Here is a 27,497-nt window from a genome sequence, read left to right as displayed (position 1 = left end):
TCGGGCGGGGCCGGAAGCTGAGGGATGGGTGTGGGTCTTCTCCCGGTCCTTAAGCACCTTGGCCTTGGACGAGACGTCCTCAGTTTCTTCCCGTGCAAAGTATTGGCTCCAATGAGCTCTACGTACGTCTCCGCTGCTCGAGATTCAACAGTTCTTTTTCGAGGCAGGCGGGATTCAGTTTGCTTCTTGTTCTGGGTATGCTCACTGGAGAAGGATCTCCTGGAGCCGAACGCAGTCGGCGACCTACCTGAGGTATTTTCAGAGAGAGGTGACAGTACGTTAATGGAATCAACCTCTTCATCCAGCAGGCTCACAAATTTGACTTGTCATCCTTAAGTGTATCAGCCTCCAAAAGAGGAGGTAATCCACTGAACAGGCTGTAGAGAATTATTTTCCATGTTTTTTATGCTTGGGGCTCATGTTGGTCAATACTTTTCTTTAAACAAAAAGACAGGTAAATAACAAATAGGGTGGATATATGCTATGGAGAAAAACCCAGAGTAAACGGGGTAATGTCAGGCCGTGGGTATTACTATTTTAAATAGGATGGTTAAGAAAGATCTCTCCAAAAAGGGCCATTTGAACAGTGACTGGAGGAGGTCTGGAAGCAAGTTCTGTGTGTATTTGAAGAGCAGCATTCCAGGCAACAAAGGGTGTTCAAAGGCTGAGACAGATATGGCCTTAGCCTATTTAAGAAAGAGCAAAGAACCTTGTGGCTTGAGCACAGTGGGAATATATATGAAAAAAAAAATTGTTCTGACAGAAAACTGGTATCCAGATTATGTAAAGAACTCCAACTCAAAAATTATGAGACAACCTAATTAAGAATAGGAGACATTTTTTAACACACTTCACAAAAGATATATGAAAGGCCAATAAAAACTTGAAAAAATGCTCAACATCATTAGTCATCAGGGAAATACAAATTAAAAACATAATGAGATACTACTACATACCCGTAAGATGACTAAAATTTAAAAGACCTTACAATTTTTAAATACCAAGTGTTGTCATACATGCAGAACTGGAACCCTCACACGTTGCTAGTCTGAGTATAAAATAGTATAACCACTTTGGAAAAGAGGTTGGCAGTTTCTTAAAAAATTAAATGTATTCTTACCATACCCAGCAGTTTCACTCCTTGGCATTTACCCAGAAGTGAAAACGTGTCCACACACAGGCTTGAACGTGAATGTTCATAGCAACTTGACTCATAATAGCCCCAAACTGGAAACAACCCAATGCCCAACAACACATCAATGGATAAACAAATTGTGGTAAATTGACATCATGAAATACTATCCTGTAATAAAAGGAATGAACATACTTGCAACATGGATGAATCTAAAAACATGCTCAGCAAAAAAGCAAGAAACTAAAATTATGTTACTGTATGATTCCATTTCTATAAAACTATAGGAATTGAAAATTTATTCTAGAGTGACTGAAAGCAAATTAGTGGTTGTTAGGAATGGGCAGTGGGAGACACTGACTGAAAAGAACCCCCAAGGGAACCTTTGCAGTGAAGCCAATGTTCTATATCTTGATGTGGTGTTAGTTAAAAGGGAGTATGAATTTGTCAAAATTCGTCAAATTATGTACTTTTAAAGAGTACATTTTATAAAATTATGCCTCAGTAAAGTCAATTAAAAAATAGACATAGAAAAAAAAAGTTGTCCCAGTTCAGTGACTTGTCTGTGACCACCAAAAGCTGGGAACAACCCAAATGTTCATCAGGTGTATGGACAAACTGTATATCCATACAATGGAATACAACTTGGCAGTAAAAAGGAAATCAACTATTGCTACATAAAATAACATGGATAAATCTCAAAATAGTCACGCTGAAAGAAAAAAGCCAGACATAAAAATAGTGTATACTGTATGACTCCATTTATATAAAACTAATTTATAGTGACAAAGCAAATCACCGGTGGCTCGGGTAGGGGGCCTGGGGTGGAAAAGGCGAATTACAAAGGGGCACTAGGAAACTTTGGGGTAATATCAATAGATGTGTTCTATCTTAATTGTGGTAATGGTCTCATGGATGTATACATGTCAAATTTATAAACCTGTTCACTTTAACAGTTGTACAGTGTATCATATGTCAATTATATCTCTAAAGCTGTTTTAAAAATCATGAGACAACACTACATCTGTATTAGAACAGCTCAAAGAAATAAAAAAACTGACAATATAAGTACTGGTAAGAATGTGAACAACTGGAACCATTCATGTGTCATGTGAAAATAACCCCCCAAATGAAACCTGTACTTCTTTTTTTTTATTTATTTATTTTTTAACTTTTGGCTGTGTTGGGTCTTCGTTTCTGTGTGAGGGCTTTCTCCAGTTGCGGCAAGTGGGGGTCACTCTTCATCGCGGTGCGTGGGCCTCTCACTATCGCAGCCTGTCTTATTGCGGAGCACAGGCTCCAGACGCACAGGCTCAGTAATTGTGGCTCACGGGCCTAGCTGCTCCGCGGCATGTGGGATCCTCCCAGACCAGGGCTCGAACCCATGTCCCCTGCATTGGCAGGCAGACTCTCAACCACTGCACCACCAGGGAAGCCCCAAAACCTGTACTGCTTGATAAACTGTTACTTGACATCTCTGTATTCCTAAAAGGTATAAACATTTGTAGGATCTCAATGTCAAGTCAGTGGAAGAGCTCTGGTACTTCTTGGTCTCATATGCGTGGTTGAAAAATTAACAGCTATGACTGCCAGATTTATTAACAAATAATTTATGAATTTTATTATTTTTAAATTTTATTTATTTATTTATTTTTAGATGCATTGGGTCTTCATTGCTGCACACAGGCTTTCTCTAGTTGTGGCGAGCAGGTGCTACTTTTTGTTGCAGTGTGTGTGCTTCTCATTGCGAGTTGTGGCCTGATATGTAGCATTTCCTCCAACTCTAACATGGAGGGATGGCTGAGAATGGAGAGGGCTTGGTATGGAGGCCCAGAGTTTAACTTGGGCTCTAGTCAGCTTAGAGAGTGCTAATTAGGTTTGCTGGCAAAGGCAAAACAAGGGAGTGTGGTCCAGGTGGCAGATGGCACCTTCAGGGAGGAGGAGGAGGTTGAGGGAATCTGAGACCATTCTTAGAACCTATGTTTCACATAACAGGAGATATAAATGAAATAAATGCTAAATAGTGATACAAGGTACCTTGTAGAAAAAAGGAGTAATTCAGTAGGGGGGTAGGGTTGGGAGAGAAGGCTTTACTGAGGAGAGGGGGCTTCAAGAATGATTTGTTCACAGAGGCTATAGGAGAGCCATTATAGCCAAGGGAACAACCTGAAAGACAAAGATACCATGGCATAAACATGTATAATGTTGTGGTCAAGAAACGGCTGGCACACTGAAGAATGGAGTGGAACACAGCAGAGGCTTTGAAAAGTCAGCTGGGAGTCAGATCACACAGGGCCCTGACAAGGAGTTGGAAATGGATTCTGAAGGCCGTAAGCCATTAAGGATTTCCAAGACGGGAATAACATTAACGAGCTTGTTTTAGGACATAATTCTGGGGCAGTTGTTAGAATTACATTAGAAAGGTGGTTCAGGCAGGATCTAGATAGGGCCTACCTCCATAGCAGGAGTGTTTGTAGTTGATTTTGTGGGTCCAAATCATGACTTAGGGCACTGAATGGCCTACACTCTTGGTACATGATGCATAAAAATCAAGCTTACCAGACTGAGGTTAAACCCAAAACCAATTTAATTGGCAAAGTCTCATTACACTGGCTAGATTGAACTCATGCCTATATCTCTACTCTTTACTCAAACCCTACCAAGAAGATAAGACTCCTAAAGATTAAGAACTCACAAGAGAATGGGAGGGATGATGAATGGTAGACAGAGAGAGAAAGAGAGAGAGAGAGCAATAAAAATTTCAAAGATATTAACTCTCAGAATGGAGAAAAATAAAACCTAATCGTGTGCAGCAAGGGGAAGCTAAACAAAAAAGTCAAGGTGACTGACCACCTTATTACAAGTCTACCATACACTTCCATCAGCTCTGAGTGCCTCAATCTTAAGTACTAAATGACAGGCAAAGATCACCAGATATTTCAAGATCACATCTAACAGGAGAGAAAGGCATCAACAAACAGGAAAAAACAAAAAACAAAAACAGCTGACACAGGGAACAGAAGAAACTTAAAAATTGATAACTTTAGAGAGAGAAAAGATAATGCATTCATTTAAAAAAATAAAAGAATGAAGTGCCTGGGAAAAAAACCATTCAGAAAAGAAGAGCTAGTAGCTCTTGGAGATTAAAAACATATAGCAGGGGGCTTCCCTGGTGGCGCTGTGGTTAAGAATCCACCTGCCAATGCAGGAGACATGGGTTTGAGCTCTGGTCCGGGAAGATCCCACATGCCGCGGAGCAACTAAGCCCGTGCACCACTACTGAGCCCACGCACCGCAACTACTGAAGCCCGCGTGCCCTAGAGCCCGTGCTCGGCAACAGAAGAAGCCACCACAATGAGAAGCCCATGCACCGCAACGAAGAGGAGCCCCCGCTCCCCGCAACTAGAGAAAGCCTGCGTGCAGCAACAAAGACCCAATGCAGCCAAAAATAAATAAATAAATGTATTTAAAAAAAAACATATAGCAGAAAAAATATGTATATAATATGTAGCAGAAAACCTAAACAATCAACAGAAGGGTGGAAATAAAGCTGAGAAAATTCTTGTGATTTAAAAAAAAGAAGAAAGGAAAGATTAAAAATGGAAAATAAAAGAAAAAATATAATTAACTTAGAGGTACATTTCAGAAAATCCAATAGTCAACTGATAGAAGTTCCCCAAAAAGAAAATAGAGAAGATAAAGTGAAAAGAAAATTTCCCAGAACTGATGCATATAGCCTGCCAGACTGGAAGACCTCACTTAGTATCTAGCATTATGAATTTAAAAAATACCCACACTAAGTCATATCATGAACTTTCAGGACACCTGAAACAAAGATACTAAAGCTTGCAGAAAGAAAAATTACAGGTCACAAATAAAAGTTCTGGAATCAGAATAGCACAAGGCTTCAAACAGCAACAATGAACTATGGAAAACAATGAATAAATGCATTTTAAAGTGCTTACCTACAACTGTACAGTCTATCAAACTATCAATGCAGTGGAAGAATAAAATAAACCCGTTTCAGACATGCAAAAGCCTCAAAAAATTTACATCCCATTAAATGCTTGGGAAACCATGGAAGGATATGCTCCACCAAACAGGGAAGTAAACCATGAACACAGCAGCTGTGGATCCAGGAAACAGAAGAGGGGCACAAGAAAGGACCAGGGTGAAGGCAAAGAGAAATCTCAGGGCAAGAGCTATGCCCCAGGTGTAGAGAACAACCAACGTGCCTGTCATGTGTTGAGCTGTGCTCCTGCAAAAGTCGTATGTTGAAGTTGTCCTAACCACCTGGACTTCAGAATGTGACTGTACTTGGAGATGGCGTCTTTAAAGAGGTAAGTTTAAATGAGGTCATTAGGGTGGGCACTAATCCAATATGACTAATATCCTTATAAGAAAAGGAAATCTGGACGTAGACACAGAGGGAAGACCATGTGAAGACCAAGGGAGAAGATGGCCATTTACAAGTCAAGGAGAGAGGCCTCAGAAGAAACCAGCCCTGCCAGCACCTTGATCTTGGACTTCTGGCCTCCAGTACTGTGAGAAAATAAACATCTGTTGTTTAAGCCACCCAGTCTGTGGTACTTTTTAATGGCAGCCCTGGCAAACTAAAAACACTGCCCAACCTAGAACAGGTCAAGAACAAGTCCAATCAATCCAGGAAAGATTTCAAACAAAAAAGAATCTGATGTGTTTACTCTATCCACACTGAGAAATGTTACAGTGGTGTTAGAGATTTGGAGGACGAATTAGTGATAGGTTCATAGGAAAAGACACAAACAAAAATGAAGGGGACAAAATGGTGTAAGAATGGAGACATACTCATATATGATGGTTCAGAGGTGAATGATACTTACCTAGCAAATAACATAAACTTAGAATATTGATTTAACCAAAAGTTGGGAAATAACTATCCTGAAAAGATGAGGGGAACAGAAGTGTGTATGTGGACAGATGATGTGAAAGAGCTAAATTCTCATCTTCCACAGTAGGAAGTCAATAGATAGTATCAGAAACTGAAAAATCAAGATGTGGTAATATAAGCCTATTATTTAAATATGGAGGCAAATATTAGAAAATAATGCTAAAATACTTAAAGTGGTTGCCTTTGGGTAGAAAATAATGCAAAAATACTTAAAGTGATTACCCTTGGGGAGTGACAATCAGGGGATAGGGCAGGGGTGCTGATGGGAAGACTACTCTTTTTCATGGAAATCTCGGTAGAACTATTTGAATTTTAAACTATTGGGTTGGCCAAAAAGTTTGTTTGGGTTTTCCGTAACATCCTGCAGAAAAACCCAAACGAACTTTTTGGCCAACCCAATACTTACCTGTGTTTTTTTAATAAAAATAAAAAATTTAAAAGCTTAAACAGACCACTAAAGACCTTTAAAAAAGGTTGCTCGTCCCTTTAGCCAGAGGACTTTCAGTGGTGTGATGTGAGCAGAAGCCGGAAACACAGTGTGTTGAAGAATAAATGAGACACGAGATAGCAAAAGGAGACTGGTTTTTAATAAGCTGTTGATAAATGAAATGGGATGGGGACAAAGAGGACAACATGATCAAAGAAGGTTTTCAAAGGTGGCAGTGCTTAAGATGACACTTCTGCTGGCAATGTCCTCCTCAGAAACTGCTTGCCAAGGAATTCCTTAAAACTATTAGATTAGCTGGACTCCCATGCCTGTCCCTGGGTGGTTCTTTTTTTGCCTCACCAGTTGTCTTGCTGCACCGGTATCTTTCCAAGGGAGAGTTCACGATGTATGCGAAGGAACAATTCCACAGTGCAGCCTTCTGGCAAGAAGAACTCTTGTTATCTCTGTTAAATGTGGCGGGCAGAAAAAAACTTTCTGAGCCACCACCTAGATGAAAGGTAGCAACCTGACTGAGCTCATCAGACACAGACCAGGGAGTAGCTGAGTTAGAGCACTTCCTTAGGGTCAGGTTCCACATGATGTTCATTTATAACACAGAACAGAGAAAACAACTATCATATGCAGTATCAGACTTTCCATGATACAACGCTTCAAAATCAGAGACTTAAAAAATGAAGCCAATTTGCCCAAGTATTCATCAAATATTTACCAAGGCTTATGATGTCATGACAGTTAGACCCTTTCTTGAGCAAACAAAGGTTTCTGGCTTCCTCTGCAACTAAAAATAATTAACACCTCCCACATGATCCAGCTGTGTGTTCCAGAGGTAAACTAGCAGAAGGGGCAACTTAGAAAAAGTCAAGGTCAAGGCACGATTCCACTGTGAGAGGCAAGTGGAGAAAGACTACAGCAGGTTACGTTCGACAAGGAAGCAACAACACAAGGAGCCACGCAAGTCTCCCCAGATATTCCAGGCTTTAAATGTCGTACCCTATTCTGTTCATCAAGCAACATTTATAGTCTATAAGAGTTTTCAAGTTTTCTGAGTAGCTCCACCCAGTTGATAACAATTACCCTGTCAGGTAAATTACCCAGCATTTAGCATTTACGTTTATCAATTGGTCTCTCCTGCTCAATTGACAATCAATCCCTAACAGTTTATCTAGTGTTAGATGGCGTATCTGACAATTCAGTGAAAGGAAGTTGGTCAAATCCAACAGTAGACTGCCAAAAGAAAGAAAGAAATGTCTAATCACAAAAATACTACAACTAATTACAAATAGTGATTAGGTTCTAAAGAGATTATCTCCTAGGTAGATTTTAATAGAAATCTTGAACAGTTTGGGGGGGCGGGGGAAGATACCCTGATGATTGGGTAATAACAGAACATGACAAAAACACTAAAAATTTTCTGCACACACACACAAACATTACAAGTCTAGTCAGAAGGAAATACACCAGAAAAGGAAGATAGAATTTTTAAAAATAATTTACAAGGGATGTTCTTTATTACTTTTTATCAGTTCTAAAATATCATCCTCCTTTAAAAAAATTTAAGACTGGAATGACAGATTATTCCCTTCACTGTTGTAAATACTGCAAATTTATCAGCGGAGCTAAGTATCAATATAATTTTTACTTAAGCTCGAACACATAAGGGAGCACTAAAATAGATTATAAACCTCATTTGACCTGATGTTATAAAAAGTCATTCTGGCTGTCTTCAGTCCTGTTCTGTCTCCAGATAGATTTCCAGGGTAGGCTTGTGTCACTTGGTCCATCTATAATAGGTCGGATAGGGTAGTCTGTAGTAACTGCCAGGATACCACCTTCTGTTCTGCACTGCTTGACTGGCATTTGGCTTTACATTCCAAGAGTACCTCCTTTGTAAACAGTCCTCTCCGTGGGGACCAGGAGGAGGAATACGGCCTCTCTGGTAAATGTTCTGATTCTGTGAAAATTTTCTTAAACAAAACAAAAGTAATACACCATTATTAGTTTTAATAAATATATATAATAAGCTTTATAAAATTATACATAGATACTCTGGTTCTACTGTTTTCTACCTGTGTGATTTTAGCAGATAAAATTGCTTAATCTTTGGATTTCGTAGTTCTTTATAAAATAGAGCTAATAATACCTTCTATCTTCATGGATTGTTTTGAAGGTAAATTAAGATGATATACTTCAATTACCCACCACAATGCCTTGGCACACTGTAGGTTCCCAGAAGCCTTTCCACCTTTCCCTATAGAGATAAATGCCCATACTATTCTAATCAGATACATTCTCTCCAAGTGTGGCAGGGTTGACATGAAACAGAATAAGCTATTTATTTTTGAAAACCAGGAACTTACTTTCACTTTATAAGTAAATACATATATGAATTAATTATAAAATGTAGAAATTCTAACCATGGCACATGCAGCAAATTTGGAAAATTAAATTGTTTCAAAAGCAACATCAGTAAATCTAATATAATCAAACAAAAGAAAATTTGGAAATCTGAGAAAAGTAAACACCCCCCAAAACCCCTCAATCCCACTTAATCTAAGTAAACTGGTTAATATTTACTTTTGGTCTTTTTCCCCCTAGCATCTTTTTTTGACTGCTGAATCATAACCTATTATTTTCACTTATCATAAGTAAGCTATCACTTTCAATGGCTTTATAAAATATCATAGTATGGATATAATAATTTACTTAGCTATTCTTCATCGTTAGAAATGCAAGCTGCTACCAATTTTTCCACTACTGTAAATAATGCTGGGATTAACATCCCAGAACATATACAACTGTATCCTAAGCACCTAGTCCAGAGTCTGATACATAGTAGGGAGTTTGAGAAATGTGCTGAATGATTAAATGCATGTACATTTTTCCATATTTTTAAGTACTTCTGTAACCTCATGGTGGAATTACCAGGTATGAACATTTTTATGGCTATTACAGTTATGTTTCAAAAGGGCTATACCATTTTTCAGTGCCCCTGGCAACACAAGCAACACCTTTTTGAAATGTTTACATCTGCTAAAAATGCCAAAACATTTTTTTGAAAACTGAAAGTTTACAATGTGCTAAAGTACTTTATTAACTCATGTAATAATCAACAACAATCCCAAGGTATATGTTATTAAAATTTTATTTATAATATTGTTAAAATTTCCATCTAACTGATAAGAAAATAGAAATTTAGAGATCTTACTCAACATCACATACAGGGTGAACAGCAGAGCCAGGATGCAAACCCAGGTCCAGCCTGACAATCAATACACTGGACTACCTTGTCAAAAACTTGCTAAATTAATAGCAAAACAGCAAAAACTGTTGTTGTTTTAATTGTACTGAGGTTTTTCCTGTTTCCCGAGTAAAAGTATGTTTGTGATTTATGTGTTCAACCCCTTTGCAAGTTTCTGTACTGGAATTTTACCATTTTCCCTATAATTTGTATTTACTCTTTAAATAAAGCAACCTTCTTTATTCTGAAAACTATACCACTATTAATGCAGCCTAAGAATGTAAGATCCTTTCTGACACTCACATCAAATTATTGGCTTAAACTAAGTTTAAGAATCAATGAAAATTCCTAATTCCTCTTCCCAACTGCCTCTGAAAAATCACCTATTCCCCCTCCTATACTTGATTTTCCAGCCCTAAATGCAAAATATGGAACAAACAATACCTCCTGGTTGACACTGATCAGCAAGAAAACACCAATTCTTCACATTATAATGTGTTTGCACTAATATATAGTATTAATTTCTATTTCAATTCTAGAAAAAGGGAAAGCAGAGATACCTTTCTGATTGCTGAAAATCTTGGGTCTGGGTATGGAAACGCCGAGATGTTGGGTAACCTGGGGTTGGATGTAGGTTATACTTAGGTCCTTGGTTAACAGACTTATTAGCTGTGTGAACTGTTTCCATCATATGCACTGAGTCTTCAAAACCACTTGTTCTGGATACACTGGAATCCCGATTCCTCAAACAGAATGTTTCCACAAAATATTACTGGTCTGCAAATTCAGTAGCCAATTTAGTGACTATATTTTGGCCCGTGAAAATAACAATTCCATCCTCCCCCCATTCCTATCTGTTTAGGTTTCCTCGAGCAAGTAAACAAGCTACATGAAGAAGGGATATGTGCAACTTAAATGATATAAAAATAGATCTTCCTAACCACAAATATCACATATAAAATGCAACTTACTTTCTGATGGGACCATTCCGAAGGTCTTCAATGTAGTTTTGTCTTTCTAAGCAATGTCCACGGCTCCTATTGAATACTGAGGAGCGGATGAACTGTTAGAAATAACTGTACAGAAAGCAAATCTTTCCCAGAGAAAGCAGATCAAAGCTGAAATCCAGGGACTTCCCTGGTGGCACAGTGGTTAACAATCCGCCTGCCAATGCAGGGGACAGGGGTTCGAGCCCTGGTCCAGGAAGATCCCACATGCCGCAGAGCAACTAAGCCCATGCGCCACAACTACTGAAGCCCACGTGCCACAACTACTGAAGCCTGCATGCCTAGAGCCTGTGCTCCGCAACGAGAAGCCACCGCAATGAGAGGCCCGCATACCGCAACAAAGAGTAGCCCCTGCTCACCGCAACTAGAGAAAGCCCGCACAGCAACGAAGACCCAACGCAGCCAAAAATAACTTAATTAATTAAATAACTTTAAAAAAGAAAAAAAAAATGCTGAAATCCACTGACTAATTATTCAGGCTGTTATATCTCGCTATTTCCAGATACATACCTTTATAAACTTTTGGTAAAAGGTTATCTTATGTCAGAACAAATGAATTACAAACTTTTCTCTTTTTCCAAAATTTGAGAAATTCCCCTACACTTCTAGCTTCAAATTTTATAAAAAGGGAAAAGTAGTGACAACCCTTATACTTACATTCAATTGCATCATCTGGCCACATGCCTTCTACATCAATCAAATATCTACAAAACAACAAAATTCGAGTCATTTGTAAATAAAAAGAAAAGAAAATCAAGTTTTTGCAAAAAAGGTCCAATTTCCCTTTACAAATATAGATATAAAAATCCTAAGAAAATATCAGCACATCTAATCAATAATTATTAAAGAATGATATATCCATGACTACAGAAAGGCTTTATTCCAACGATGCAAGGATAACGCAACTTTAGAAAATCTATTAATATAATTATTTACATTAATACAACAATTTAATTAATAAATGAAAGAGAATAAAATACAGGACCAAACTGGCAGATGTTAAAAAGTTATCTGATAACATACAACGGTCAGTTTCGGTCAAAATGCTTTGTACACTAAAAACAGGAGACTTAATATGATAGAGTATTCATCAAGAACCAACAAATAACAAAAGACAAATTAGGACAAATATTAACATCATATCTAAAAAACCCTATCTAACCAACCATAGGAGCCAGAAATTTAGGAATCACCATCACTGACAGCTATTTCTCCCTCACCCTCATCCTCAACCCACCACCAGTGCTGACAATGATACTGTCTACATACCTCCAGAATCTGTCCACATCTTTCCACTAAAATGACCACCATACCCTGGTCCAAGCCACCATTATGCCCAATTTCTACACAAGGCTCCTAACTTGTTTCCTCGCTTCCACTCTTTCTCCCTGCAGTGTATTCTCCACTCGGTAGCAAAACGATAGGTTGAGAATGCAATTGGGTATGTTCCACACACTCACCTTCAACAAAAAAAGTTCAATGGTTTTCTATTACTCTTCAAGTCTGAAACCTTAAACATAAGCCTGCACGATCGAGCTCCTACCCACACTTGCAGCTCCATTATAATGACATGCTCCCCCAACGGCCCCACCTTCCTGGCCAGTTCCTCCAACACAGCATATGCTTTCCTCTTACAGGGTCTTTTGCTATTCCTTATGCTCAGAAATCTCTCCCCAACGTCCCTATCGGGTTAATACCTACTCATCCTTCAGATATCAGCTGAAACATCCCTAAATAAACCTTCTCTAATCTCCATGATGAGATCAAATCCTCCCTAAAATATGCTCTCATGGTACCATGTCCCTCTCCTTGGCACTTGTCAGAGTTGTAGTTCTACATGCAGAGTGTGATTCTTGAATATCTATTCCCTCTCTGGACTGCTAGAATTCACAAAGGGCAGGTCAAGTCTCCTCACTCACAAAATTTCTCAAGTCTTTTTGCTAGCACCCAGCACAGTGCTTAAACATGACAGATGCTCAATAAGTATTTCCTGCATGAACAACCATACATTGGTACAGTGTAGCAACACCCACAAAAAGCATAAGGGCATAAACTCCTTGATGCAGAAGTCCCATTCTGAGTGAAGTTAACTGAGACAAAGCATATATATTCAAAGATGTTCACACAGGAATGTTCATTACTTTGACGTTTTATAATATCAAAAACTTCTGACTTTTATATGTTCATCAGTAAGCGAAGGAACAATGCAGCCTTAAAAAAACAAACAAACAAACGGGACCTAATGAAACTTAAATGCTTTTGCACAGCAAAGGAAACTATAAGCAAGACGAAAACACAACCCTCAGAATGGGAGAAAATATTTGCAAAAGAATCAACAGACAAAGGATTAATCTCCAAAATATATAAATAGGTCATGCAGCTCACTATTAAAAAAAACAAACAACCCAATCAAAAAATGGGCAGAAGGGCTTCCCTGGTGGCGCAGTGGTTGAGAGTCTGCCTGCTAATGCAGGGGACATGGGTTCGAGCCCTGGTCTGGGAAGATCCCACATGCCACGGAGCAACTAGGCCCGTAAGCCACAACTACTGAGCCTGCACGTCTGGAGCCTGTGCTCCGCAACAAGAGAGGCCACGATAGTGAGAGGCCCGCGCACCGCGATGAGGAATGGCCCCGCTTGCCGCAGCTAGAGGAAGCCCTCGCACAGAAACGAAGACCCAACACAGCCCAAAAAATAAATAAATAAATAATAATTAAAGGCGCTAATAATTTTTTTAAAAAATGGTAAATTAAAAAAAAAAAATGGGCAGAAGACCTATATAGACATTTCTCCAAAGAAGACATACAGATGGCCAAGAAGCACATGAAAAGCTACTCAGTATCACTAATTATTAAAGAAATGCAAATCAAAACTACAATGAGGTATCACCTCACACCGGTTAGAATGGGCATCATCAGAAAATCTACAAACAACAAATGCTGGAGAGGGTGTGAGGAAAGGGAACCCTCTTGCACTGCTGGTGGGAATGTAAACTGATACAGCCACTATGGAGAACAGTATGCAGGTTCCTTAAAAACTAAAACTAGAATTACCATATGACCCAGCAATCCCACTACTGGCCATATACCCAGAGAAAACCATAATTCAAAAAGACATATGCACCCCAATGTTCACTGCAGCACTATTCACAATAGCTAGGTCATGGAAGCAACCTAAATGCCCATCGACAGATGAATGGACAAAGAAGATGTGGTACGTATATACAATGGAATATTACTCAGCAATAAAAAAGAACGAACTTGGGTCATTTGTAGAGACGTGGATGGACCTAGAAACTGTCATACAGAGTGAAATAAGTCAGAAAGAGAAAAACAAATATTGTATATTAATGCATATATGTGGAATCTAGAAAAGTGGTACAGAAGAACCGGTTTGCAAGGCAGAAATAGAGACACAGATGTAGAGAACAAACGTATGGACATCAAGGGGGGAAAGCGGGGCAGGGCGGGGGTCAGTGGTCGTGAGATGAATTGGGAGATTGGGATTGACATATATACACTAATATGTATAAAATAGATAACTAATAAGAACCTGCTGTATAAAAAATAAATAAATTTAAAAAATTCAAAAATAAATAAACCTTAATTAATTTTTTTTTAAAAAGAATGAGGTTGGAAGACTGTCAAAGCAGCACACAGATCACACACTCAAGCCCCGGAAGATGGGGAACTGCCTTAAGTCCCCCACTTCGGATGACATCTCCCTGCCTCACAAGTCTCAGTCCGACTGGGCTAGCTTTGGCAAGGGCATGGAGCTGGATCAGGAGCTGCTGCTGCCATATCTGGATCAAGTTCCAGTTTTGGTCTCTCATCCAACACCTAGCCAGACTCGCCTAGCACCTCAGCTGAGAGGAGCAGATTAGGATAGCTCAAAGAATAGGCCTCATACAGCATCAGCCTGAAGGAGTTTATGACCCTGGAAGAAATGGATCAGAAAAAAGGATCCGGGGGACTTCCCTGCTGGTGCAGTGGCTAAAGACTCCGCACTCCCAATGCAGGGGGCCCGGGTTCGTTCCCTGGTCAGCGAACTAGATCCCACATGCATGCCGCAACTAAGAGTTTGCATGCCACAATGAAGGAGCCCACTGGCTGCAACTAAGACCCGGCACAACCAAATAAATAAATGAATAAATAAAATAAAACAAATATTAAAAAAAAAGATCCGGGAGTGTGTGATCTGTATGATGGACTTTGTTTATGAGAACCCAATTTGATTTCTGCTGTGTATGCAGATCATCTGGGCTGTACAGATGACTGGTTGATGAGATCCTTCACGTGCCCCTCCTGCATGGAGACAATTGATGCAGCACTGCTTTTGTCCTACGAGACTAACTGAGCCAGTGTCTCTCACCTGACTTCAAGTGAACCATCATTTTTGGTGGTTTTGATCTTTTCTCATTGAGCCCAAAGAGCCAGGGATTAGGAATTAAGATCATGCATGAAACTTTCCTAAAGATTCCTGAACGGCTGCAGATGTTGGGGAAAAGCACGTGATATTTTAGAAATTTAGGGGTAAAAGTAGGATGGTATTTTTATGTAAAGCCTTCACTCAGTGTTTAAAAATATAATTGTATTTAGATCTTATTATTGCTCTACTACATAGGAATTGTGTAAAGTGTTACAGCAGCTATATACGTTTAAATTGTGTGTCGAAGATTAGGATAAAGATAGTGGTTGTTTTTCCTAAGTGAGATAACTTTCTTCTTCCCCCTACCCAAATTCTTTTCTGAAGTTGCTGGCATTTGGGTCAAGGTTTTATTAAAAGCTACATTTTAGAACACTGGCACAAAAAAAGGAGTTTTAAGCTGGTTTGCATAGTTCTTTACTTTTTAGAATAAACATAGAGCATTTATTTTTTACTTTATAGGAACTCTACAAGTTAAGGTCCCATTGTTCTTTTGCTGTGATTGTTGTTACTATTGATGTTGCTGTTTTCTGTCTTTGCTGGTTCTTTCTAATCTACCATTTGTCATTATTGGCATATGATCATCTCAGGGTCACAAGATGGCTGCTGTAAAACCAAGTATCATATTCTCACAAATCAAGGAGGAAGCAGAAAAAGAGCCCAAATGGTCATTTTCCTAATGCATATTTATCTTTTTTCAGAGAAAAATATCATTCTCATAAGCACAATAACAGCCTTCCCCTAATTACTCATTTGCCAAAACAGATTGATATGACCATTCATAAGTCAATTCATGGCAAAGAGGGATATGATAATGATTGTCTTAGCCTAACAAGGATTTATCCACTAAAGCTGAATGCTTCACTCCTCAAAAAAGTCATAAAGTTCTATAAGCAAGGAAGAACTACTAAGTGACTGTTAAGTAAACCATCAGATTTGTTTGTCCAAGACCATATGATTCTTTTTTTCCACTGGAAATGGAATTCATTGCCTTAGGTCTTTTTAAATAGTGTACTATTACTGTTGGGGCTGGCTCTGTGCTTGAAAACCAGTTGAAAACCAGTTATAACCTGTTACAAGTGCTATATCTGTTTGCAGTTAAGAAATGCAGAATTCAAAGTGATCTCCTAGCTTGTAAGCAAACTGAGATTCACTGTCCCTCTTCTATAAAAAAAATGAGCTAATGTGTCCAGAAACTAACTCTAGTAAAGTGGGGTTTAACATTACCCTTTCTTATGAGTTTCATCGAATTATTTTGGTTGTTAACATGGTGATAATTAAAAGTCAAGGTAAATTTTAAATATTAAATATTAAGAATTCTGATTTATCGAGCTTGAATTATGCCACCATGCTTATGTAAAAATGAAAGTGGCACCATGGTTAAACTGAGAAAAGTTTCTCAGTTGTAACAATTTTGATTTATTCTTTCCTGTGACCTCCTTCCCTGTTGTCTTGAACCACAGCAAAAGGATACTGCATGTCTTCTTATTGTAGTGCTGAGGTTATTGAAGTTATATAAAACACATCTCAGTCTCTGTTTCTTGGAAGGAAAGTCCTGCTAGTTGACTGACAATTCTAAGCAGGGAGAACTAAGAGAAATGTGTTTCATGTTTTGCACACAAATGCAGAATTTGTATAATCACGACTTCACAGCTGTGATCTCAAAAAAGAAGGAATTTCTCCTTTATATTTTTCTTGCAATTAATGTAAGAACACTCTGAATCTCTAAGCTTCTGAAGTGTTAGAAGTAGAGATGGTCTAGTAAAGGTGTAGTTGTAATGTTTTACCCATTTAGCATGTGTTTATTTTTCCTTATGTACTCCAAGGTGACATATTTGTTCAGCTCAGTGATATTACAGCTAAAAAAATCATTCATTAGTAAAAGGAGAAGCAATCTCAACCTAACAAATCAGAAGTGTTTCTTATTATTTTATATTGAGTTGAATATTTGACTCTTAACACTTTTTTCTACATACACAAGTCTCTTGAAGGGTTCTTCATAAGTGCATTATACAAGTATTTAGTATGTCATAAGCACTTAAAGATTTGACACTCAACTGTAGTAGTAACCATGTTGGTTAATTTTCTTCGAGCTCCATGATGAGTTTGAGAAAAACTGAAAGAATTAGAGTATCAGGTTCTATTACATTGTTACATGTATCTTGCTTAAGTTTTGGTTCATTAATTTATATCCAACTACATAAAGCAAATTTGGAGGAAAAAAAGAATAATAAATAAATAAATAAGAATGAGGTCTCCAAATATTGTCAGAGGAAGATGTCCTCCATATATTAAATTATAAACCAGAATGTCTAAAACACTATACCATTAAATCACATGTACAGTCAGTTCTGTATATCCAACGGTTCCATAACCTGCAGATATGGAAGCCCGACTGTACTACACCATTTTACATACGGGACTTGAGCATCCGAGGATTTTCGGATCCATGGGGAATCCTAAAACCAATCCCCCTGCAGATACCAAGGGACCACTGTATATGCTTATATCTGCATTTTTTACGTCTGAAAAAATATGTGCTAAATTATTACTGGTGGTAACATCTGAGTAGGGGGCAAAATTGCTTTCCACTTCATACATTTCTCTGACTGCATTTTTTGCATTCAGCTTACATTAGCTTACATTACTATTGTAAACAGAACAATTTAAACATGCTCTGCCTCTTGGGGTTGGCAACTCACCTGCAGATGAGGTAGCCAGTCCTGTTTAAACCATGGGTACAGTGGACACCAATAAGTCTGTCTATAAAACAGGGAATATGGAATTAAGTAAGTGAAGTAGATACACTAAAAACAAGTTATACAATTTTCTGAAGAGTAGCGTTTATTAGTTACCACAACACTACCATTATCCTGAAAAGGAAAAACTCTGAAGAAAAGAGTGTTTTTGCAGGAACGTACTATAAAGAATGAACTACTATAAAGTCAAAATTCATTGTCTCTGGGAAATTTTGCATAGCCTCCAATCAGATGCAATAGTGTGGACTGGAGAATGCCCATCAGGAACTGATCTGACTATAGAAAAAGGGAGTGGAAAAAAAAACAGGCCATCAGAAGAATAGAATTTGTTTTTGAGTGAAACAAATGGAATGCCTTCACTTTTAATGCTCAATATTAAAAAGAACAAGCGGTTTCTGAAGGGCTCTTGGGGTCCCCCAAAGCACTTCCATTCCTTCTCTCCTTCACTGCTCCTCACACACCACGGGTCTATGTGCCTGTGGAGTTCTCGGGTTAAGTAGCACTGTTCTTATTTCACAATGAAAAAGTAAGGCTTAAGACGTAAGCCCAAGCTGCACAGCAGGCAAACAGAAAAAAAGACTAGAATCGAGTCTCAGATTTTTCCAACTATGCCACAGTATTTCGTGGTCCAGCACTTAAAAAAAATTATATGAGAAAGTAAATAAAAAACAACATGTAGCTGATCTCTGCAAAAGGTATGTCTGTGACTAGGTGGTGTCTGGCATTCGTCATCTCCTGCCTGGATTACTACCGCCCTACAATTCTAACAATCTCTTCTATTTCAACTGATCCTCCACATGGAAGATGTTATCTCTCTAAAATATAAACTTGGCTGGATTGCTCTGTTGCTTAAAAATCTTCACTTAGCACAGAATAAAGCCCAAGTTTTCAGCATAGCATTGAGAACTCTTTATAAACAAATATCAGTCTGTCTCTCCAACTGAATTAGAAGTTCAAACTATGACTTACAAGGACCTACATCATCCACCTCCCTCCTTTCCCCTGCGAGCCTCCCTATCCCATTCTCTACTGCCCTGCCCTCACTCACTTTCCCCTGTCCAGCCACACTGGTCTCCTTACTATTCCTCAAACATGCCAAGCACAGTCGTGCCTCAGGGACTTTGCACCTACTATTCCTTCTGCTTCAGAACACACCCTCCCACCCCATCTCCACTCTTCCAGATATCCAATGGCTTGTTTCTCACTTCAAGGCTCTGCTCAATCGAAATCTTAATAGAGGGGACTTCCCTGATCACCTACCACATTCCCTCACCTCTTCATCTTGTTTTGTTATTGTCCAAAGCATTTACCACCACTTGACACTCCATATATGTACTTGTTTCTTTATCTCTCTCCCCCACTAGAATGTAAAGTACGTAAGGGCAAGAACTTTATTCTGTTCCTACTTCCTAGAACAGTGCCTTCAACTTAGAAGGTGTTATACAAATATTTGCTGAAAATGAATGTATGAATTCTTTGCCCTTTCACACTACCCTCTAGTCACACCAGAGGCTGCCCCTCCAGAGCACAAGTTCAAGCCCTGTGCCTTTTGTACCTGTTCCCAATACCTGGGCTGTCCTTTCCTCATTCCGGCAAAATCCTCTTCCCCCAAGCCCAGCTCAAATGCTGTCTCCTCAGTCAGGCCTTCCTCAATTTCTCCTCTATATTCCTGCTGCACTTGATTCTTTTATTATAATTAACCCACTTATAGTCACTACATGTTTATCCTCCTAGATAACTGTAAGTTGCTACTGAACAAAGACTTCTAGTCATCTCTGTATCCCCGTGCCCTAACAACAAACCTATAAGCCTCTCGGTGTTTACTAAAACAATTTATTTTCTGAGTCTCTACCAATTCTAGGGAGTGGATAGTATAGTCTCCTCCTCATTATCAGTGAGCCTGGCACCTGTGGGAGGGGCTTATAGCAGAGGAAGCCACCAATGGATCATAACTAAGGTCCTGAGACTGCAACGGCAGAGAGCATGGTGAAGTTAGCCCACTGCATGCAGAAGACCCACAGAGGAGTCAGCATATGCAATGGACTACACTTGGTATAACATGTGAACAAACAAGGTTTACAAACGTGTTCTCATGCACTTGTAAGGATCTTCTAGCCCACGCAGAACAGACAGAACACACACAAAGGAGCCTGGAGGAAGTGAGGAGGCCGGCAGCTGCACCCTAACATCTTAAGAGGTAGCATTTCTGTGACTACAGTTTCCACAAATCAGATAATTTGCCTCCTTTGTAGACACCTTGGTTATCACAGGCAAGCCAAGCCTCTCAAGTTTTAAAGCTAAAGTACAGGGAAGATCTGTGAATAGGGCTTAAGATATTTAAGAGCTAATACCTGCATTAAGCAACCAGGTTATAGAATGAAAATTTACCTTGAAATTCCAGTCTCTCCCTCTCTCTCTCACCTCCTATCCCCTATCTTCCCACCTCCATCTCTATTCCTTCTCCCCTACTCCCTGTTTTATGTATAGATGTGCATCATTTTATAGATACACGGAATATTTACTATCTGTTAGATTTATTTAATAAAGTGCACACTCCTCAGGCTAAATTTAGAAAGAGGACAAAATGAACACTTTCTCATGTGGGGCAGTGGCGTTCCAAAGACAAAAGATTCCTCAGTCTTAAAACATGGCAAATACCATGTTCCTTCTGATAGTTAGATGCTAGAAAAAGGCAAGTGGATCCTTAAAATTCAGACGCTATTAAGACCTACTATCAACAGAGCAGATCTGAAAGCGGAAACAAGAAAACACCAGCCTTTCAAGTTCTTCCTGTCTGAAGATAAGAAGAAGAGGTGGTAGTGTTCTTCCTCACTTGCACCCAAAGTACAAAAGCAGCAAAAATATCTTAAACACATATGATGAGGAAGCCACTCTTCTGTTCCACTCTGTTTTGTTTGGCTTCTAGGGATCTGTCTCACTCCGAATCTTTGCTTTTTGTTTTCTCTTTTATATACGCTAAGAACCTGAGAGTCTTAACCTTTTCTTCCACCCCTCAACCAATAAATAGGACAAAAGAACATTTTTATTTTTTTATGTATTTTCCATTCAAATTTTTAAAGAGATAAGTAAGCTAGTTCAGTTCATATTTCTCACAAAAATCACTTTCCAAACTAAACTAAATTGTTTGTGACCATAAACAGGAAAAACACCATACTCTATTAGCACCATCTGACATTTCCACCTTAATCTTATCAAACACAACAGACCTAATGTCAGAGCTATTAAAAATGTTAAAAATCCCCAACCCCACTCAAAATGCATACCAAACTTCAGGGAAAGGAAAAAAAAAAAAGAAAAACAACTCACCATTATCTTTATTTTCTTTCAAAAACCCATTAACAGCACATTGGAATTTAAAAATAGTGTCATCATCTGGCACCTGATGCCCAATTGTACAAATTTTTAAATAACGAATAGTTTCTGGTAAGTCCTATAAGGCAAAACCATGAAAATATGTATTATTTCATTTGTAGGGAAATAATAAAAAATTAATTAGAGAAGGCAGAATATAAACCAAGAGAGTACATTAAACTTAGTATGTCAGTCATTCTGATAAGAGCCATTTTTTCCAAAGCTGCTTTAACCAGTATCACTTGATTTTCATTAAAACTGCAGAATGGACAGTTACTAGGCATGCAAAAGGAAAAGCAAATCCATGTAAATGAATGCACATGTAACTCAAAATGATATAAACAGTTCTACCTACATTTATGTTCTATCTGACATTTCAAGGGCCATAAAGCACCCGTAATTTAAGTAGAATAGTAGAATAGAGTCAGAAGAACTTGGATTCGAATTAGGAAACAGAGCAAATTTCAGGCATTGTTGAGAACTGGTATTCTTGGGGTGGGAGAAAGTAGACTATCAATAGAAGACAGAAAAGGATAAGTGAAAGTTCTGTAGTTCTGAATTTAAATGGAAAGTAGCAGTATGAACCTATGACATATTTTATATTAAAAACAAACACACATATTTCCTAGCTCTGACCACTGAAAAAGTCTAGAAACAACTGATGTCATGTCAAAAGGAGTCAGGAGTCACTGAGAAGCTCCAACTGGCCAAAGATAGGGCCTCAGTTAGAATAATAACTGTAACGGAGTCCACGGTGATATGAATAAATAAATTTTAAAAAATTGGTCACCACTGGAGGATATTTGTGAATCAACTCATTATTTTGAAAACTGTTAAATAAAAGAAGAGGATCATGCCTCTACAACTGGGCAACCAAATAGTTGATGACGGGAATCTTCTCCTGATAGAAATATACCCAGCTAATAAGTGAAAAAAGAACAACAGAATTCACCATTTTTTGAAGCCTCAACTGCATTAATGGATGTAGGTATGAATCATCAGTGACTGCTAATATCACAGAAAGAGACAATTATATGTCTCCATGGAAGAATACATCATCACCTAGGTAACTGTCTTGCCAAAACAAAACATGCAAGCTTCATTCTGATCAACTACCAATTTAGAGGAAATAAAAGGATTGAAGAATATGTTAACAACACATGGAATGTAATCATCAAAATCTAGATGGGACAAATTACCTGGTTTCTTTAAAAATAAATTTCAAGGAGGAAAAAAAAAGCGAGAGAGACATGGAGGGAGAACCTATAATAAGACTTCAGAGACCTAACAATCAATGGCAAAGGGTGGACCTTATTTGGATCTAATTCAAAATTCTTTTTTTTTTTTAAATTTTATTTATTTATTTATTTATTTATTTATTTATTTATTTATGGCTGTGTTGGGTCTTTGTTTCTGTGTGAGGGCTTTCTCTAGTTGCGGCAAGTGGGGGCCACTCTTCATCGCGGTGCGCGGGCCTCTCACTATCGTGGCCTCTCCTGTTGCAGAGCACAGGCTCCAGATGCGCAGGCTCAGCAATTGTGGCTCACGGGCTTAGTCGCTCCGCGGCATGTGGGATCTTCCCAGACCAGGGCTCGAACCCGTGTCCCCTGCATTGGCAGGCAGATTCTCAACCACTGCCCCACCAGGGAAGCCCTCAAAATTCTTAAAAGCAATTTTTTATGACATTTAGGAGACAACTGCAAATTTGAGCACTCACTGGGTATTTAATATTAAAAAATGATATTAAGGAATAAAAGTCCTATATTTTAAATATACATACCAAAAATGTATAGGTGTAATTACATGTTGTTTTGGCGCTGCTTCAAGATAATATGGAATAGGGTGAAACAGGTGGGGGTATAGATAAAACATGACAGCCATCAGTTGGTAAATATTAAAGCTTGATGAGTTCATGGGTATACAAGGAACACTCACAGTATTTTGTATACTTTTGTATATGTTTAAAATTTGTGATAATTCTTTAAAAACAAGACGACACTGTAGAAAACAGTTTGGCAGTTTCTCAAAGGTTAAACGTAGAGCTACCATATGATCCAACAACTCTGCTACTACCTACACTGCACATCTAAAAGAACTGAAAGCAGGGATTTGAACAAATATTTGTACACCAATGATCATAGCAGCATGATTCACAATAGCTACAAGGTGGAAACAACCCAAGTGTCAATCAACCGATGAATAACAAAATATGGTATATACACACAGTGGGATTTATTAAGCCAAAAAAGGAATGGCATTTTGTTACATGCTATAACATGGATGAACCTTGAAAACACTATGTTTAGTGAAATAAGCCAGACATAGAAGGACAAATATTATAGATTCCACTTACACGAGGTACCTAGAATAGGCAAATTCAGAGACAGAAAATAGAATAGAGGTTACTAAGGGCTGGTGGGAGGGAAAATGGGGTTGTTACTGTTTGATGGTTACAGAGTTTCTGTTGAGGATGATGAAAAAGTTTTGGTTATACACAGTGGTGATGGTTACACAACACTGTGACTGTATTTAATGCCACTGAACTGCATATTTATAAATGGTTAAAATAAATATTATTTATGTATATTTTACCACAATAGAAAAAAAGAGGAATAACTGAGTTGAAATTTCAATTCTTCCTTTTCCGAGAGTCAGTTTCATCGTCTGTAAAATTAGTAATTATAGTTGTCTATCCTCTGAGCTTAGTGCAGAATAAGCACTCAGTAGGAGATATCAGTACTACTTCCACTTCAACAGCAAAGGACTGTTGTGAAGATTAAGTCAATGGATATGAAAGAACTTTCTAAATGGCAAACTGCTATACAAATATTAACAAACATTAGGTGTTACTGTCTCCCAAGGCCATGGAACAGGTCAGAAGAAGGATAATTCTTTTGCACTGGTATGTCCTACATGGGCCAAGAGAATATATGGGTTTCTGTATTATATCAGAAGGTATTAGGCAAAGAAAGCATAAAACTTAGAGAACAATTGTCTTTTACCGTGATGCTTAAACATGCTCAGGCAACTGCTTAAAATAAGTGCTAAAGACATAATGGACATACCTTTCTTTCCTTTTAGGCTACTACTATTCTTACTAAAAGTTTACTTCATTTTCAAAATATAGAACGTGGAAGCTTACAGAATTTCTTAAGCATATCTAGAGCCTACTGCCAAATACTATAGTTCAATTCATATCTTTAATCTCATTTTGAAACAGCAATTAGAAATGTGTATTTAAGGAAACCACTAGCTTCCCTTTTTGAACCCATGAAAGAAGGCCAGGATTCACCTTAGCATAAGATGATAACTACTGAATTACTATGAATTATTACAGTATCAGAAAGAAGGTCATTTTCAATTACGGGTTCCATTTACCTCTGGCTTATAATAGCGGCGAGTATATGTTAAGTCAATAATCAGCCCAAGTTCTTCATTCTGTTCTTGGATTTTGTTAAAAAGATCCAAGGGGGAAAAACATTCTTCTGGAGCAAGATTCTTTTCAAAACTCTGTCAGAAAGAATAAAACAAGAAAGAACATGTGTTTAAAATCCTTTTTTATATTATCCATTTATTCAAACCCTGTGATGCTAACATATGAGATTCAAAGGAACGTTTCCTCCTCTGGAATTTACAAGCGATATTCCAATCCTTTCTTCCAGAGAGATTAGACGGAAGAAAACAAGCTCACTTCTATATATTTATTTCTATGTTTGTTTATTTCATGTTGGTCTCCTAACCAGACTGTAAACTCCCAGAAGGCAGGGACCACATCAATTTTGCCTACCACTGTATTGCCAGCTCCAAGCAGAGTGCCTGTAAATAGACACATAAATAAATACTTCTTGAATATCTACATATATGAAGGATGCCTTTCACTGCTAAATATTCTTTTATGTATTTGGCTTATTTATGTACTCTGTTCCATTGATCTGTTTGGTTATTCAAGTGCCAGCGACACACTTTTTTTTTAAATTAGTAGACTAGTTTTAGAGCAGTTTTAGATTCACAGCAAAACTGAGCAAAAAGTACACAGTTCCCACTTATACCCTCTCTCCTTCATCCCACACAGCCTTCCCCACTATCAACATGCCACACCAGTGTGCTTCATTTGTGAGAATTCATGAACCAACACTGACACATCCTTATCAATCAAAGTTCATAGTTTATTGCATTCATGGTACAAGTAACTGACTATTTCTTTATTTCTAGTATAGTCATCCCCACACATTTACATATTGAAACACATATTACTTTCTTTTAAATTACTTTATTTTTTATTTATAGTTAGGGCATTACATTGTTTTTTTTTTAAAATTAAGTACAAAAGTAGGTTGTATTTATCTGTGAATTCCATTTCTGGATAGTAAAGGACGTATTAAAAAGGGAAAATGGAGTACGACGGGGTTGAGAGCCAGGGCTCTATATGGTGAATTCAGATTTCTGGAAGAATACAGTATTAACTTTTGCTTACCTTTTTTAAAGGAACTTTGAAAGCAATGAAACGAGTCCCAGGCATCCGCTGTCCAACTGGGAGATAGTCTTTCCACCTATTAATATATTTTTTGTTAGGCACATTTTATGTTAGGCTGTCTCCCTGCATAGGATGCAGGCGCCTTGAAAATGGAAATCATATCCCTCTATAGTACGTCCGTCTTCTTTCTGCTTTGCAGTTTGCTGCTCCACTTGTTCAACCCCACCTAGTAATAACCTATACTTCCCTTGTTCCTGTTTTCCCATCTGGAAAACAGACAAAAGGCAACCAAACAACGCAAAGGTCTCAACAAATAAGGGATATCCAAAACCAGAGATGGCCAGAACTTCTGTATCCCTCATGAAACCTAGCCCGGTGTTCAATACTTAGGTATCATTAATACATGTGTGTTGACTGAAACAGTTGAAATTCAATTCTTCCAATTCCCAGTTTAGTTTTAATCCTCATACAAAACCTGATAATCAAATTCCTTAATGCTAGGAATCACAGTGAAAAATAATATCTCAACTGACTTCTGTCAGATGAGTGAGAACTAAGGTTAATTCAGTGTATCTGAAGCATAGAAAGTGAGGGCAAAAGTGGCACAAGATGGGGCTAGAGAAGCAGAGAGGATTCTAGAGCACGCAGACTGTTAAAGGCCAACAGTGCGTTTTCTATTCTCAAAACAATGTTTGTGAGCGATGTTTATGAGCAATGTTCCAACTTGCTTTGAAGGTTTCTTGTGTGAAGAATGGATTGGAAGGAAACAAGATATATTGACACTTGTTAGGACCTAATCACAACAGACAGGCAAGTTCAGTATTAGGATGTTGAGGAAGAGCTGACAGATTCCAAAGAAATTCAGGAGATAAACTGAAGCGGGCTTAATGGGGTATGAGATGGAGGAAAGGAAGGTCTTAGGGAATTAAAGGGTTTACTGCACATATAAGCAAAGTCTCAAAATTAATCATTTGAACGTACAGAGGTAGATCTCTCAAATGACACCGGTTAGGAAGCAACAGTACGCCCTTTAGAATTCCTAGAGACAACACAAATCAACTGTTTCGATGGAAAATTCGGCGGGACCGGTGCGTTTTTTCACTCCAACTTAGTTCCAGTGCCTATTACATTTTCTGTGCCAAAACAACACAGCTTGAGGAACTGAAGGGGATTCCATTCTGGTAATTAAGGAGTGTCCCCAACACTGACAGTCCCATGTTAAAAAGCAGTCCCTCTGCATTTTACCCGAGGAGCAATGGCCAGAGCCTCCCTTTGAAAACGATGGGGAGAAATCAGAACATCACACACTGTCCCTTTCAGCTACTGTGAACTGAGCCGCGAGACGACCAATACCCCCTGGCACAGCGCGGACGGGCCAGCGCGCGGGGGAACAATGACAGGAGACAGCACAAGAGACGAAGCCCAGGCCCAGGGGCTCTGAGCTCCACCGGCAACTCCCAGGGGCCAAGGCCTATTACCTTTCCGGGATGTGGTTTCCGCCCTTCCTCTTGGCCGACGAACGTCCGGAAAAGCCGCGACCCTGACCCCAGCGCCCGTGGGCATGATGCCACTGGCTCATGTGACCCCCAAGATGCCGCCCACCCAACGCCAAGAGTGCCAAAGTCGCCAACACGGCGCCCCGGTGCCAGCACAAGGCCCCGAACCACAGGCGCCTAGACACCAGCCCACGCAGATCGCGGACCTCCTTCTACT

General features: G+C 38.7%; 2 protein-coding genes and 1 pseudogene across 9 annotated transcripts in view; 1 reads left to right on the top strand and 2 right to left on the bottom strand.

Annotated features, from left to right (window-relative positions):
• Positions 1-27,497, bottom strand: part of LOC309643963 (RNA/RNP complex-1-interacting phosphatase-like) — a 162,886-nt gene that overhangs the window by 117,414 nt on the left and 17,975 nt on the right. The gene's annotated exons all lie outside the window — the stretch shown is intronic.
• LOC309643975 (RING finger protein 11-like) lies at positions 25-16,405 on the top strand (annotated as a pseudogene). The gene is made up of 3 exons (XR_014268617.1): positions 25-252; positions 14,380-14,716; positions 14,935-16,405. The product of XR_014268617.1 is annotated as an RING finger protein 11-like (transcript).
• On the bottom strand, positions 7,997-27,497 carry DUSP11 (dual specificity phosphatase 11). Of its 5 annotated transcripts, none has more exons than XM_082427168.1 (9): positions 27,263-27,494; positions 25,785-25,860; positions 24,689-24,820; positions 21,266-21,389; positions 17,882-17,942; positions 11,413-11,459; positions 10,720-10,795; positions 10,309-10,491; positions 7,997-8,474 (listed from the first exon to the last, which is right to left on the bottom strand). In XM_082427168.1, the coding sequence occupies exons 1-9, from the start codon at positions 27,361-27,363 to the stop codon at positions 8,279-8,281; spliced, it is 996 nt and encodes a 331-aa protein (XP_082283294.1). In that variant the 5' UTR covers positions 27,364-27,494; the 3' UTR covers positions 7,997-8,278. The 5 variants fall into 5 exon arrangements, with proteins under 5 accessions (XP_082283294.1, XP_082283295.1, XP_082283293.1 ...); XM_082427169.1 differs by having other exon boundaries at positions 10,309-10,366; XM_082427167.1 differs by having other exon boundaries at positions 10,309-10,497; positions 27,263-27,491.

Source organism: Balaenoptera physalus, assembly GCF_965194825.1.
Source record: "Balaenoptera physalus genome assembly, chromosome: 15".
Taxonomy (NCBI): Eukaryota; Metazoa; Chordata; class Mammalia; order Artiodactyla; family Balaenopteridae; genus Balaenoptera; species Balaenoptera physalus.
This window is presented reverse-complemented; position numbering and strand designations above follow the sequence as displayed.